Below are 13,104 nucleotides of genomic sequence, written 5' to 3' on the forward strand. Positions count from 1 at the left end.
CCCAAATAAATGAGATGAGAAAGAAGCAGATGACGATGAGGTGATAGTGAGATGAGGTCTTCTACTACCCATCCCGTTCTGTTATCATATAACAAAGATGCTATATATCATCACTACATAGTATAAAACAAAGTCGCTGTCGCTGTCTGTACCTCTGTATGCTTCATTCTCTAAACTACGCAACGGATTTAGAAGCGGTTATTTTTAATAGATAGAGTGATTCTAGAGGAAGGTTTATATATACAATATATGTACACCCGTGCGAAGCCGGGGCAAGTAGCTAGTTGTATCTAAATTATTGTTTGAGATTGTATTGAGATTTTTTTTAGGCTAGCGTATTCATTATTTTTATGAGTTTTCGATGTGTTATGCCTCTTGAGTCCCATATTGGTTTTAAAGGAACAATTGCACAATTTACACACGAAATCCCTCTCTTTTATGTGCGAGTAAACCGTATGCATACGCAGGCCAGTGCGCGACGAGAATGCCTTTTTACAAGTAGGACATTTGAACACTTTCGTTTTTGTATGAGCTCTTATATGAGGGAGCAGAGTTGCTTTACTCAGAAACTTTTTAGAACAATAATCACATTCGAACTTCTTTATATTTGTGTGTGAAGCTATATGTGCGGTCAAATCTGCTTGTTGCCTCTTCCTTACATGACAGATGGGACATTCGTGCGGCTTCTCGCCTGTGTGCAAACGAGTGTGTACCGTTTTAGCCGATTTACTGGCGAAACCCATGCCGCAGTACAAACATTGGTATGGCCTCACTCCTGTATGCTTCCTCATGTGATAGTCGTGATAAGTGCGATTGGGGCACTTCTTCCCACACTCGACGCATTCAATCCCATTGTGGCTATTGATGTGCACTTTCAAATACTTTTCGCCCTGTATCATCTTGTTGCAAATGGGACATTGCATTCTTTTATCATAGTGCGTCATGATATGCGTCACAATGTAACCGGGTTTGTAATATTTATCACATTCCATACATTTGTAGCTAGATTTGTTCGTATGCGATATCTGGTGGGCGACGTAATCGTAGTGGTTTGTGAAGGCGAATTGGCAGACGTTACAGAAGAAGACGGTACCATCGTTTTTATGCACCTCTTTGTGAGTCACTAGCTGCACGTTAGTTTTAAAAGTCTCCTGACATAGTGCGCACGTGTAAACAGATGGTCTTTGATGCATACGCCTATGATTCAGCAGGCCAGTTTTGCTTTGAAAGGACTGGGTACATTTGTCACAATCGTACAACGCTTCAGATGACTTGATGTATGTAGAGTTCACTATTTCGGCATATATGCCCGGTTCTGGACGTCTGGAACACAATACAACTTCTCAATTATACAAGTACAATTCAGTTAAGTGATATATAAAAACTTTTTCGTTTAGTTAAATAACCAAGCAGAGTGTAAATTTATATATATAACTCTCCGATAAAAGAAACACCTAGATGCCATCAAATAAAAAAATAATACCAGAAGGTAGGCTGCCTACTATTTTGGAAAATGTGGGCATATCAAACGTTCATCACAACATCGACAGCTGAAAATGCTGATTACCACATCTGGGATAATAATTGTGACGGTAGGTTGTTTAACAATGTTAAACTTTTTTAATAATGGTTGGGCCCTATTCGATGTAACCACGGGCGTCAGGTGGCACTTATAGTCAGTTATTGCATTGCCTTTCAGTCATTAATATCTTTGAAATGAAAAAATGCAAACAATGTTTCAATTTAACGTACTTTCTGTTTTCCCTAAAAGAATATTTGTTCTTTTGTCCCCATGTGTCATAATCAGAATCCTCGACTTCATTTTTTACTTCACTTTTTACTTCGGTCTTCACATCGCATTTTGATTCTTCCATTTTAACTGGAAATAAACGAAAATATTATAATAAAATTACTTTTAGTATACAATCTACTAAAAAAAAATTATTATCGAGAAATTTTATTTTATCATGTAAGCTACAATTAATAAGAATAAATATTTATATTTAGATAATTGTGTATAGTAATTTATTAACTTAGATTACTTACTTATTACTACATTACGTCTTTTGCAACATTTTTCATATTACTGTATATAGTTACAAAATAGTAGGTATATAATAATAGATATAAGTTTTAAGAGTTCCTTATTCTTACTGATGTGTGTACTTATTTAAAAATACTTATAAATTTAGGCAAGCGGTCTGTTTATAAACACTAAATACAACATTAATAACAAGAAAAAAAAATCATAATTAGTTGTTATTATTATTGACTTCTTAAATATCTGTGGTCCCGATTGTGACTGTAATGTCCGCATCCCTAATTCTCCTCTATTTAGTTTATGGTTATGTCATATCTAGGAATTTTAACCTCAGAAATTGTAGAAAACTTATTGGAAATGTTATGTTTTACATTTAGAATATTCAAAATTACTTACGTCTTCCAATTTTTTTTGAAAAATCTTTCACTTAATTTTATACGTAATGATTAAAATGTACTAAAATATAAATCATACCGTAAAGAAATGTTTGACGTGAAAACAAAACTTTTTACAAACAACTTGTGTTTATAGTTCAAAAATACAGATTATAAAATAGAGCTCGACTTAACACTCCACAACATTTAATAAAAGAAAAGTAAACATGTATTACTATTATTGGATCGAATTTATTACATACAATAGTAACCAATGTAAATTAATAGGTATTTTGATCGATTGTAAATTAATTAACTTAAATAACTATAAAGGATCCATAGTCGACCTACAGCTAGGGGTGGAACACAGATGTGTAAAGTTATAGTTGGACGAATCGTTCAGTCACTCGATTGTCGATTATGAATTCTCAAAGAAATTACTAAGAATGTTTTTGTAATACTTTCTTGACGACCTCGGTGGTCTAGCAGTCTAACATACCGCTTTAAGTCCGATGGTCGCGGGTTCGATTTTTCGCACGGCCCAAACATTTGTATTTATGAGTATGATTGTTTGAGTCTGGGTGTTTTCTAGGTATAATATGTATGTATTTACGAAAAAAAATATCTATGTATTTGTATCAATTATCTAGTACCCTTAACACAAGCTTTAGCTAACTTTACTTAGGTCTAGATGGCGCTGTGTGAATTGTCCTGAGATTATTATTATTATAATACTAGTATTTCTTTACCGATTTAGACTTCTTTTTCTATTTCTGCAGCCAAGCAGCTAGCTTAAAGCTGTGTAACCCCTACACAGCTTTAAGCTAGCTGCTTGGCTGCAGGATGAGATTGAGCAGTGAAATTACAGCAACAGACAAGACATCTTAATTCTCCGAAATGACAAGGCAGTCAGTGGGTATTAGGGCGGAAAGGGAATGGTTAGTAATGTGGACTGATGATTCGTTTGCTAGCAATGTACAATGACCGGTTGACCTCTCCACGGTTCTCCCTGGAAACCATCGTGATTAATTCTTGGTAAACTTGTCATGTGGCTAACTGAGCTGATATAAAAAAATCTCACAAAGTTATGAGCACCCTGGCGCTGACTGATTAGTTTTAATTAAAAAATAAAACAGTAAATAATTATTATTATTTATTACTTAATATAACTATACAATCAGGACATTTATACAAATTATATTCAGTCATTATACTTGTATAACAATTAGTATAACAGAAAATATTACAATCGGGCAAGGGGGTCATGTCCCCTTGTGCGGGATTACATCTCCTTGTGAGCGATTAGTGAGAATTTAGAAGACTCAATCCTGGTACCCAGAGTCCTATTTTGATTTTGATTTCAAACCTCAGCTCAGGTTATAATAATTTCAATAACCCCTTGCGAGTGATCCGGGCACAGCTTGTGCAGGACTCGTTGAAATGGGTGATATTTAACTATGTTGATTGCGATCAAACCAATTGCCTTTATTAGAGACTGATCCCTAATAAGGGGATTATATCCCCTTCGGACATCGCCATGACATCCCCTTGTGAGCGATGAGTGAGGAGTATTGTTGAGACTAGTAGACTCAATCCTAGTACCCAGAGTGCTATTTTGATTTTGATCTTGAACCACCAATTCAGGCTATCGTAATTTCGATCCCCGCTTGAGTTAAACGAGGATCGAAGGAGTATATATCGCCATATCACAAGTGGATTATGTCCCCTTGTGAGCGATGAGTGAGAAGTGTTGTTGAGGCTTTAGAAGTCTCGATTCTGGTTACCCGAGTCCTGCACAACTTGTGTGGGCTTGGCCTGAGTGCCGGCGAAATGTTGATAGATGATATTTAACTATATTGATTGCGACCAAACCGATTGCTTTTAATAGAGATACTCATATCTCACAAGGGGATTATATCCCCTTGGGACGATTTACATCCTCTTGAGAGTGATGAGCGATGAGTGTTGTTAAGGGGTATAATCCCCTTGCGATAGATACTACTTCCATCCACCGAGCAATGAGTGAGAAATGTTGTTTATATTTTAGAAGACTCGATCCTGGTACCCCGAGTCTTGCACAGCTTGTGTTGGTTTGGCCTGAGCGCCAGCGACGTGGTGATGATGCCGCAGATGTCCGGGCCTCCTCGGCGGCGCTAAGTACTCGAACATGCTCTGCGTGTGTTGGGCGAGCATGTTAGCGAGCTCGCACGGCATCGGGTCCGTCCAGAAGAAGTCGTGATTCAGCGCTGTGTCTGCATCGAATCTGAAAATTAGATTTATTTTATTTGTTAGTAAAACACTTTTCTGTTGAGAAGCTCTTTAAATATTATTACTATTTGTATATTAAAAGTTTATTTGTTTTTGCAATAGCATATGCTGGTGGTCACTCTATTCTCTCAAATTTGAATTTAAATGAATCTGTATTATTGTAAACACGTATAACATTTATTTGAAAAGAATACGAGCTGAGATTCTTGTCAGTCATCTCGAAATGATTCCGAATTGACGGTAGATTTGACATATCATAAGAGTCTGTAATAGACCTACATGAATAAAGACATTTTGATTTTATTTTTTAACCTGTATTCAAAAGTACAAACCAAAATTCTAAATGTCACATAATTTTATTAGATACATAGACATGTATAGTGTACAAAGCTTATTAGAAACGCGAGTACTCAACGAGGTGTCGTAATACGTTTTACACTGAACTTAAAATATGTGATCCACTCACAATGCGACAAACTAATGGAAGGGTCTCAAGTTTGACACACATATTACAAGTGTAGGCACAATTCTCTTTCTAATGTCATAGTTAAATAGCATTTTTCTGCACTATTGATGCTCATCGCTATGTTGAATATATAACTAAATTGTTCAATTAAAACTGAGCGATATTTATTTTTTATTTTTTTCAAACTGTTCTACAGTTTGGCGAGTCAATGTATAAAAACAACTATGCAATTATCTTTATTAAATAAATTAAAAAAAAAAAAATTCTAACGTGGTTCGAAATTACGATTGCCTGAGTCGAGGTTCGAATCAGGATACGGATAAGTTTCGGATATAGTAATGATTATTATACTGGATACGGATACGGATGCGGATGTGAAATTATTTCGTATTATCCGTTATCTCCGATTATCCGTTATCCGTTTCGGATAATTTCGGTTACGGATATTTTTTATCTCCGATTATCCGTTATCCGTTTCGGATAACTTCGGTTACGGATATTTTTTATCTCCGATTATCCGTTATCCGTTTCGGATAATTTCGGTTACGGATATTTTTTATCTCCGATTATCCGTTATCCGTTTCGGATAATTACGGTTACGGATATTTTTTTATATCGGATATCCGATAGTTTCGGTTACGGTTACGGAGCTCCATAACATCCCTGGTTCGAACCCCTAGCGGTGCCCTCAGACTAAAATCGTACCCGTCAGACGGGATTCCTTCAGCCGCTCCATAAGTCCTTCCTTTGGTTTGGAGTGCCATTTGCACTCGCCCCCTATCGTCCGGTGAAGCTGTAAAGGCCAGCTGCGGATACCAGCATTAGAGTTGTCTGAAAAAAAAATTAAGGAGCCTAGTAGGGGCTTACCTCTTCGCAGGATCTAGTTGTAACAACTTGTCGAGTAAGTCACAGCCATACGGATCTTTCACGTAATGCTTTAGTCTTTCCTAGAAATAATAATAATTTCTTATAAAATACTAGCTGTCCCGTCAAACGATGTGTTGCCTTAAAATAAAAAAAAAAATTAGGGGTGGACTACCCCTAACATTTAGGGGGATGAAAAATACATGTTGGCCGATTCTCAGACCTACTCAATACGCTCACAAAATTTCATGAGAATCAGTCAAGCCGTTTCGGAGGAGTATGGGAACGAAAACTGTGACACGAGAATTTTATATATAAGATTAAAGTTTGTGTACATGTACATGCATGTTTGTTACTCTTTCACGCTAGAACTACTGAACGGATTTTGATGAAACTTAACAGTAATATACCTAATTAAGAATATCTGATTCCTGCGACACAAGACTTGAGCTTAGTGCAGGGATTGATGTTAAATGTCTTGTCTTACCATTAATGTAATGTGTACAAAATAATGTACAAATATAGTTTACATGTCAGATTAACATAAAGATATGCGAATTTCGGCGAAATATTACGATAAATGTGCTGCAGATGGAGTTGGTCAGCTAGTTTCTTCTTATAAAAACAAAACACTTGTCAACAAATATTTTGTTTTAATCTGTATGGATATAAACTCACAACTCTTGCCTGTGTGTGCAGGAGGGTGGGCATTATTTATTATCCTTAAAAAAAACCAGGATTGTATTATAGGAGAGGGCTCTGAGGATAATGTAATGGTGCACCCGCCTGCGCTAACGGTTTACCGGCACCAGTGGGGGATGATAAGATGTGCATGAGGTCAAATCACTTTACACATGGTGATTTACTAGGGGAATACTATGGTAGTCGACCTAATACAACATTGGTAGCAATGGTATTAGTCCACTTTAATAACAGCCCCCTTTCCTCTGGTCAAAGTATTGTCATATAATCTTATATATAAAATTCTCGTGTCACAGTTTTCGTTCCCATACTCCTCCGAAACGGCTTGACTGATTCTCATGAAATTTTGTGAGCGTATTGAGTAGGTTTGAGAATCGGTCAACATCTATTCATCCCCCTAAATGTTTGGGGTAGTCCACCCTTAATTTTTTTTTATTTTAAGGCAAAACAACGTTTGCCGGGACAGCTAGTATAATATATACCTAGGTATTATACCTAGGTATATATTATTATCGTCGTAAATTATAACTGACCCAATTTCTTGCTCATAGAATAGAAATAGAATAGAATAGAAAATCATTTATTCAAATAAACTTACATTGATGCTCTTTTGAATAGTCATCACATATTTTTTAATCTACCGCTCATTACGAAAGCTGTCTCATCACAAGAAGAACGAGCAAGAAACTTGTGTGTTGCTCTTTTAAATAATTTTATTCTTACTTTACAATTTTTTTTTTATATCATAATTTGACCGCAATCTCACCTGATGTTAAGTGATGATGTGGTCTAAGCTGTTACACGCAAGCTCAAATGATACCTATTCACTTTTGACTTAAAAGACCCAATGTTGTAAGAGGCAGGAAAAATAGACGCTAGTAGAGAGTTCCACTCCTTAGCTGCTCATTTAAGTTGAAGTGTGTGAATACAAACTACCGATTAGCACTAATTCAATTAAATAATCAAATAGAAAAAATATTGATTACACAACAACTGGTTAAACAATTAATAAGAGGAAATCAGTCATAGTGATTAGAGCAGACCAGTCCCTACAAGCAGCACTCGTTCACGAGTATGACGGATTTTATGATCCTCCACTGGTGCACCATTCCATCATCCTTAAAACCTTACCTTGACTTTCCTCTTCTGTCCCTTGGGCAGCTCCATCTTGTTATACAACTCTAGGCTCTCCACGCCGGGCCACACGTCTGGGGTACACGAGCCGCACAGCTGAGAGATCAGGATCAACTGCTGCTGCTCAGTAGGACCCTGTTCAGTTAACAATATGGGTCTTTTGATGAATGTGTGCGCTGGCGCATCAGTAGTAATATTTCGAAATTTATGGATGTTATAATAACGCTTCCGGGCTGAGATGATGATGATGATGACGATGATGATGATGATGATGATAATGATGGTGATGATGATGATGATGATAATGATGGTGATGATGATGATGATGATAACGCTAACTTCAATTTACTCACTGGTGAAGCGATATTTTTATTAGTTTTAGGGTACAATGAGACTGGCATGTACTCTTAGTCTAATAATAATAATAAAAATAAAAATATTTATTTACTGTTAACATTACAAATTTATAGATGTGTTTAGGGAGTAACTGTGGTCTATCGTGTTAGTCTATTTTTTTTCCACATCTGAATGGCAGCAGTCTGTCATTCAGGCTGTCATTCATTCATGTGACATAGGCCTCCTTCAAGTATTTCCATAGCGTTCGGTCCCTTGCACTCTGAGTCTATACTCTTAGTCTAACAAAATTAAAATAATGCCAGAAAAAGATATAATAATCTCAGGACAATTCACACAGAGCCATCTAGACCCAAGTTAAGCTAGCTAAAGCCTGTGTTATGGGTACTTAATAGCTGATGTAAATACATAGATTTTTTTTTCGTAAATACATACAAAACCCAGACAGATACAAAAAAACATACTCATGAATACAAATGTTTGTGAATGCGAGGAATCGAAACTGCGACCGGATATAAAGGGGTGTGCTAAACCGCTAGACCATCGAAGTCGTCGAAATGATGGATATATACAGGTTCTCTTCTGATATGTTATATCGAGATTGCACTGTATATAAGTTTAGGAGCAATAATAAATTGTAAATATACAGGTTGTCTTCTGATATGTTATATCGAGGTGGCACTGTATATAATTTTAGGAGCAATAATAAATTGTAATATTATAAACACGAAAGTTTGTGAGTATGGATGTTCGTTACACATTCACGCAAAAACTACTCAACGGGTTTTGAAAAAATTTTACAGTAATATAGCTTATACTAATAATGTTAAATTCCAAGCGGACGAAGTCGCGGGAACAGCTAGTAATAAGGTGGCCAGTGTCATATACTGGCCAGCTATATACTGAGCAGCTACTACCGGCCCCAGGAGTTCAGGAGGGGAGGAAGGCGGCGGAGGACTGTCATATACTGGCCACCAGTCGCTAGTTTGAATATTTATAATATGAAATATAAGAGATGGTCTGATGACCTTAGAAATATTGCCGGCCCACTGTGGCTCCGATTGGCAAAAGATAGGAACACATGGAAAACGCTGGAGGAGGCCTTTGTGTCTAAAGGACACGTTAACTCAGAGACTGATGTGCAGAATTAGAAGTAACATAAAATGTATATATAAGTAACTAATATTTCTTCTATATTTTAAACTTTTAATCAAATATTATGATAGATTGTATTATTTTGTGTCAATTAATAAAGGCTTTGAATTTGAATTTGAAATATGAAATATATCTATTGACATGTGTCAATAATTTTCCATTCCAATAAATTAACTTATGTAAATACACATGTTATATATAAGTAAAAGTAGTCTACCTACCTGCATTATAGGTGATCGAGTCCACATTTCAGCCATAATACAGCCAGCGCCCCACATGTCCACTGGTGGGCCATAGTTGCGATCACCTGCATAAACAATTTACAATTCAACTTTTTAAAATGAACATAGAGCCTTTTTTTAATAGCTATATTCTTCCACAGAATATATAATTACTAGTTACTCGCCCCGGCTTTACACGGGTGTACATATAAACTCTTCTTGTGATGAGACAGCTTTCCGAACGAGCGGTAGGTAAAAAAAAATTGTTATGACTATTCAAAAGTGTTTATATTAAGTTTATTTGAATAAATGATTTTCTATTCTATTCTAAACCTTCCTCTTGAATCACTCTGTTTGTTTTAAAGATTTAAGCATACATAGGGACGGACAGTGACAGCAACTTTATTTTATTGTCTGTAATTATATTTTTTGTGTGTAATTAAATTAGTTTTTTTTTAGTGGATGATAATGTAATGGTGCACTCGCCTGCGCTAACGGTTTACGCTGGCAGCACCAGTGGAGGATGATAAGATGAACATAAAGTCAGATCAGTTAGCCCAACGTGACAAATTCACTGGAAATTTATTATGATGGTTTCCAGGGGGAACCGCATGGAGGTTGACCTGACATGGTACATTGCTGGCAATGGGGTTATCAATCCACATTAGTAACAGTCCCCTTCCCCCCCTATTTGTGGCAGTTAGCATCCAATATTTTCCCACATTATTCTTGATATCATCAATCCATCTCTCTTCTGTTGACCCACCCTTCTTTTGCCTGTTGCCAGCCATTTTGTTGTTACAATAGTCTATGTCCAGTCTTTATAAACTGTCTTAGGAGCTTTTTAAAGCTTCACAATATGGTAATCCCCCTTATAATAGAAGTATTCATCCATGCAGTTCCCCGTAGAAACCATTGTGATATATTCCTGGTGAATTTACCACAATGGGCTGACTGATTTGACTTGATCATCTTATCATCCTCCACTGGTGCCTCGCAGATGGATGCATTGTTCCAATACAAATGTTTTTATTTATAGATCCTAACAATATTTTGGTTTATGTATATTAATGGATGGTATTTCAGTTTCTGTCGGGTGGTACGGTGGTGAAACTCAGCAGCTGGTATTAATCCGAACAATAACCATTTAGTAACACTCACCTAATAATAACTCCGGAGGTCTGTACCAGAGTGTGACCACTCTATTAGTGTATTTATTCGCCTGTCCCGATTTCGCGACACTGAAAGCCCGCGCCAGACCGAAATCCGCCAATTTCAACGTCCCATTCTTTGTAATCAATACATTCGCTGCTTTCATGTCGCGATGCAATATTTTATTACTATGTATGTAGTATAAACCATTTAATAATTGTTGCATCACCTTTTTGATCTCACCCAAGCTAAATTTAACGTTAACATTAGACAACAAGCCCGCCAGATCGTGTTCGCAGAAATCGAAAACTAAATAAAACGTTGACCTATATTTATTGTGTAATGTCGCTTTAGTTCGACATATTTCTATTAAATTTACAACATTCTCGTGTTTTAATAACTGTAATATCTTTATTTCCCTCAGCGCCGTGATAGGGAACCCTTCTTTTTCGTTGTCCATCAGCACTTTCTTCATAGCAACAAACTTTTTACTACTATTCCTAGCTCGCGCTTTAAACACCTCCCCGAAGGTACCTTGGCCTATTTTCGCGACTTTCTCGTATTTAGACGATTCATCGCAGAAGGGGAATTCGAAATCTTCTATGTATTTCTCTTTTTCCCTCATGTTCAGGATAGTAGAACTGGTGCTGATGACTGGCGCAGCGGACTCCCGTGGAGCGCTGACGCCTTGCATTTTGGAAGCAATTTTGGCGGCTTTTTTATAACTGTTGGGTATAGAAATATTTGGGATATGTCTCACATCCCAATAATAAGTGCCATTTAGAAAATTATATAGATTTAATAAAAGATAGTGAAGTAAAAGCAGAACAGAAAGTAAAAAAATAAACACGATAGAACAATATCCACGAACAGGTAATGTCAGTCAATCATCATTCAACGTCAGTCTATTATTGACTGTCTAGAAAACTGTCAAAAACGTCATCAACTATCTCGATTCTACACAGATTAAAAAAATAACACTTAACGTGTTTTATTCAATTGACGAATACAACTTAAAATAAATACTTATAATACATATAGGTTAAGTTTCTCTTCTAGGAGAACTGTATTGAATATTTATACTTTATTATCGATATACATATTAGAAACTAAAATCAAATAGATTTTAGCACAAGGACACATCCCTTATATTCCATTTCACGCAATATTTGTACACAAATTAATAATTCTCATAAATGCCAACATGAAAAGAGACGTAACTTTCTATCCAATCTGTCATTTTGTGAAATTTTGTGTGAATGTGAAATTCATTCTAATGTTTATGCGAATATTTATTTGTTTAATATACCAAAACAATACAGTTTTATAATAATAAAAGGTATTTGTATTTTTATGTGAAATTACTATTCCGATCCATCTCTAGTTTTAATTTTGTATATAATAATTTTAGAATAAAATAGAGTTTTCTAATTTAATTTTATCGATCGCAAAAGTAGGTCATTGTTTTTATTAAGTTTCTTTATTTTGCTACATTAATTATCGTCATATACACTTTCTAGAAACCTGATTATAATTTGACTAAGGCGTTACGCCCCCAACACAATAGTGCTTTGATAACACTATCGTTAAATAACACTCATAACTTTATTTAATATTATATTGGTATATTGCAGTTGTACAGTTTTTGTCGAACATTATAAAATGACGGTCTTTGCCTTCTATAATTATTTTATTTTTTAAGAAAATAAGTTTCGCATTTCTCCCGCCTATTTGTTTTCGGTCTATGTGAATGTTACACCTCATCACAAGAATATACGTGTGTCATTTTAAAAGGATATTAATAATCGGGAATACACTTATTATCAGCATTAGTAATACATGAGTGGGCAGACATTTGTTCATATTAATAAATATGTGTAATATATATTTTTCCATTGTGTCACTTAAAATTACTTATTTTAAATGAGTACTAATACCAAAATTTTAAACGGCAATGTGGGGAACGAGTTCTAGTACCTGCCCTGCTCTTAATGTGTTAATATATATATATATATATATAACTCAAAGGTGACTGACATAGTGATCTATCAATGCACAGCCCAAACCACTGTATGGATCTGGCCGAAATTTGGCATGCAGGTAGATGTTATGTTGTAGGATTTTGATTAATTCTACCCCCAAGGGGATAAAATAGGGGATGAAAGTTTGTATGAAACTTTGTCAATTTTAAACCGATCGAGCTGAGACTTTGCATGCATGAATCTACTGTGATGTAGGCATCCCCAAAGAAAGGATTTTGATAAATTCCACCCCTAAGGGGATAAATAAATGCGAGCGAAGCTGCGGGCAAAAGCTAGTATATATATTTCTCATTTGGTTTTCACCAAATGAGCTCGGTGATTTTGCCAATGT

The 13,104-nt window shown here is 35.8% G+C and overlaps 2 protein-coding genes across 2 annotated transcripts; both read right to left on the reverse strand.

The window, feature by feature from the left end:
- Positions 1–80: 80 nt before the first annotated feature.
- Positions 81–2,480, reverse strand: LOC131849077 (zinc finger protein OZF-like). Its single transcript, XM_059199064.1, has 3 exons — positions 2,438–2,480; positions 1,753–1,879; positions 81–1,323 (listed from the first exon to the last, which is right to left on the reverse strand). The coding sequence occupies exons 2-3, from the start codon at positions 1,872–1,874 to the stop codon at positions 291–293; spliced, it is 1,155 nt and encodes a 384-aa protein (XP_059055047.1). The 5' UTR covers positions 1,875–1,879; positions 2,438–2,480; the 3' UTR covers positions 81–290.
- A 1,777-nt stretch (positions 2,481–4,257) lies between these two features.
- Positions 4,258–11,603, reverse strand: LOC131849073 (cyclin-dependent kinase 9). The gene is made up of 5 exons (XM_059199059.1): positions 10,741–11,603; positions 9,580–9,665; positions 7,847–7,984; positions 6,017–6,096; positions 4,258–4,678 (listed from the first exon to the last, which is right to left on the reverse strand). Exons 1-5 carry the CDS (start codon positions 11,423–11,425, stop codon positions 4,459–4,461), a joined length of 1,209 nt encoding a protein of 402 aa, XP_059055042.1. The 5' UTR covers positions 11,426–11,603; the 3' UTR covers positions 4,258–4,458.
- Between the last annotated feature and the right edge of the window lie 1,501 nt (positions 11,604–13,104).

The sequence above is a fragment of the Achroia grisella genome, unplaced genomic scaffold (genome assembly GCF_030625045.1).
Source record: "Achroia grisella isolate CSIRO2021 unplaced genomic scaffold, CSIRO_AGI_Agris_v1 utg633, whole genome shotgun sequence".
Classification (NCBI taxonomy): domain Eukaryota; kingdom Metazoa; phylum Arthropoda; class Insecta; order Lepidoptera; family Pyralidae; genus Achroia; species Achroia grisella.

What these genes read in the sequence shown, in the direction of transcription:
- LOC131849077 (XM_059199064.1), bottom strand. Translation starts at nt 1,874, where the DNA reads ATGGAAGAATCAAAATGCGATGTGAAGACCGAAGTAAAAAGTGAAGTA. An exon ending in TCTTTTAGGGAAAACAGAAA is followed by an intron (nt 1,324 to 1,752) that starts GTACGTTAAATT and finishes ATTGTGTTCCAG; the next exon opens with ACGTCCAGAACCGGGCATAT.
- LOC131849073 (XM_059199059.1), bottom strand. Translation starts at nt 11,425, where the DNA reads ATGCAAGGCGTCAGCGCTCCACGGGAGTCCGCTGCGCCAGTCATCAGC. An exon ending in CTCGATCACCTATAATGCAG is followed by an intron (nt 7,985 to 9,579) that starts GTAGGTAGACTA and finishes TTAACTGAACAG; the next exon opens with GGTCCTACTGAGCAGCAGCA. An exon ending in CAACTAGATCCTGCGAAGAG is followed by an intron (nt 4,679 to 6,016) that starts GTAAGCCCCTAC and finishes TCTAATTTTCAG; the next exon opens with ATTCGATGCAGACACAGCGC.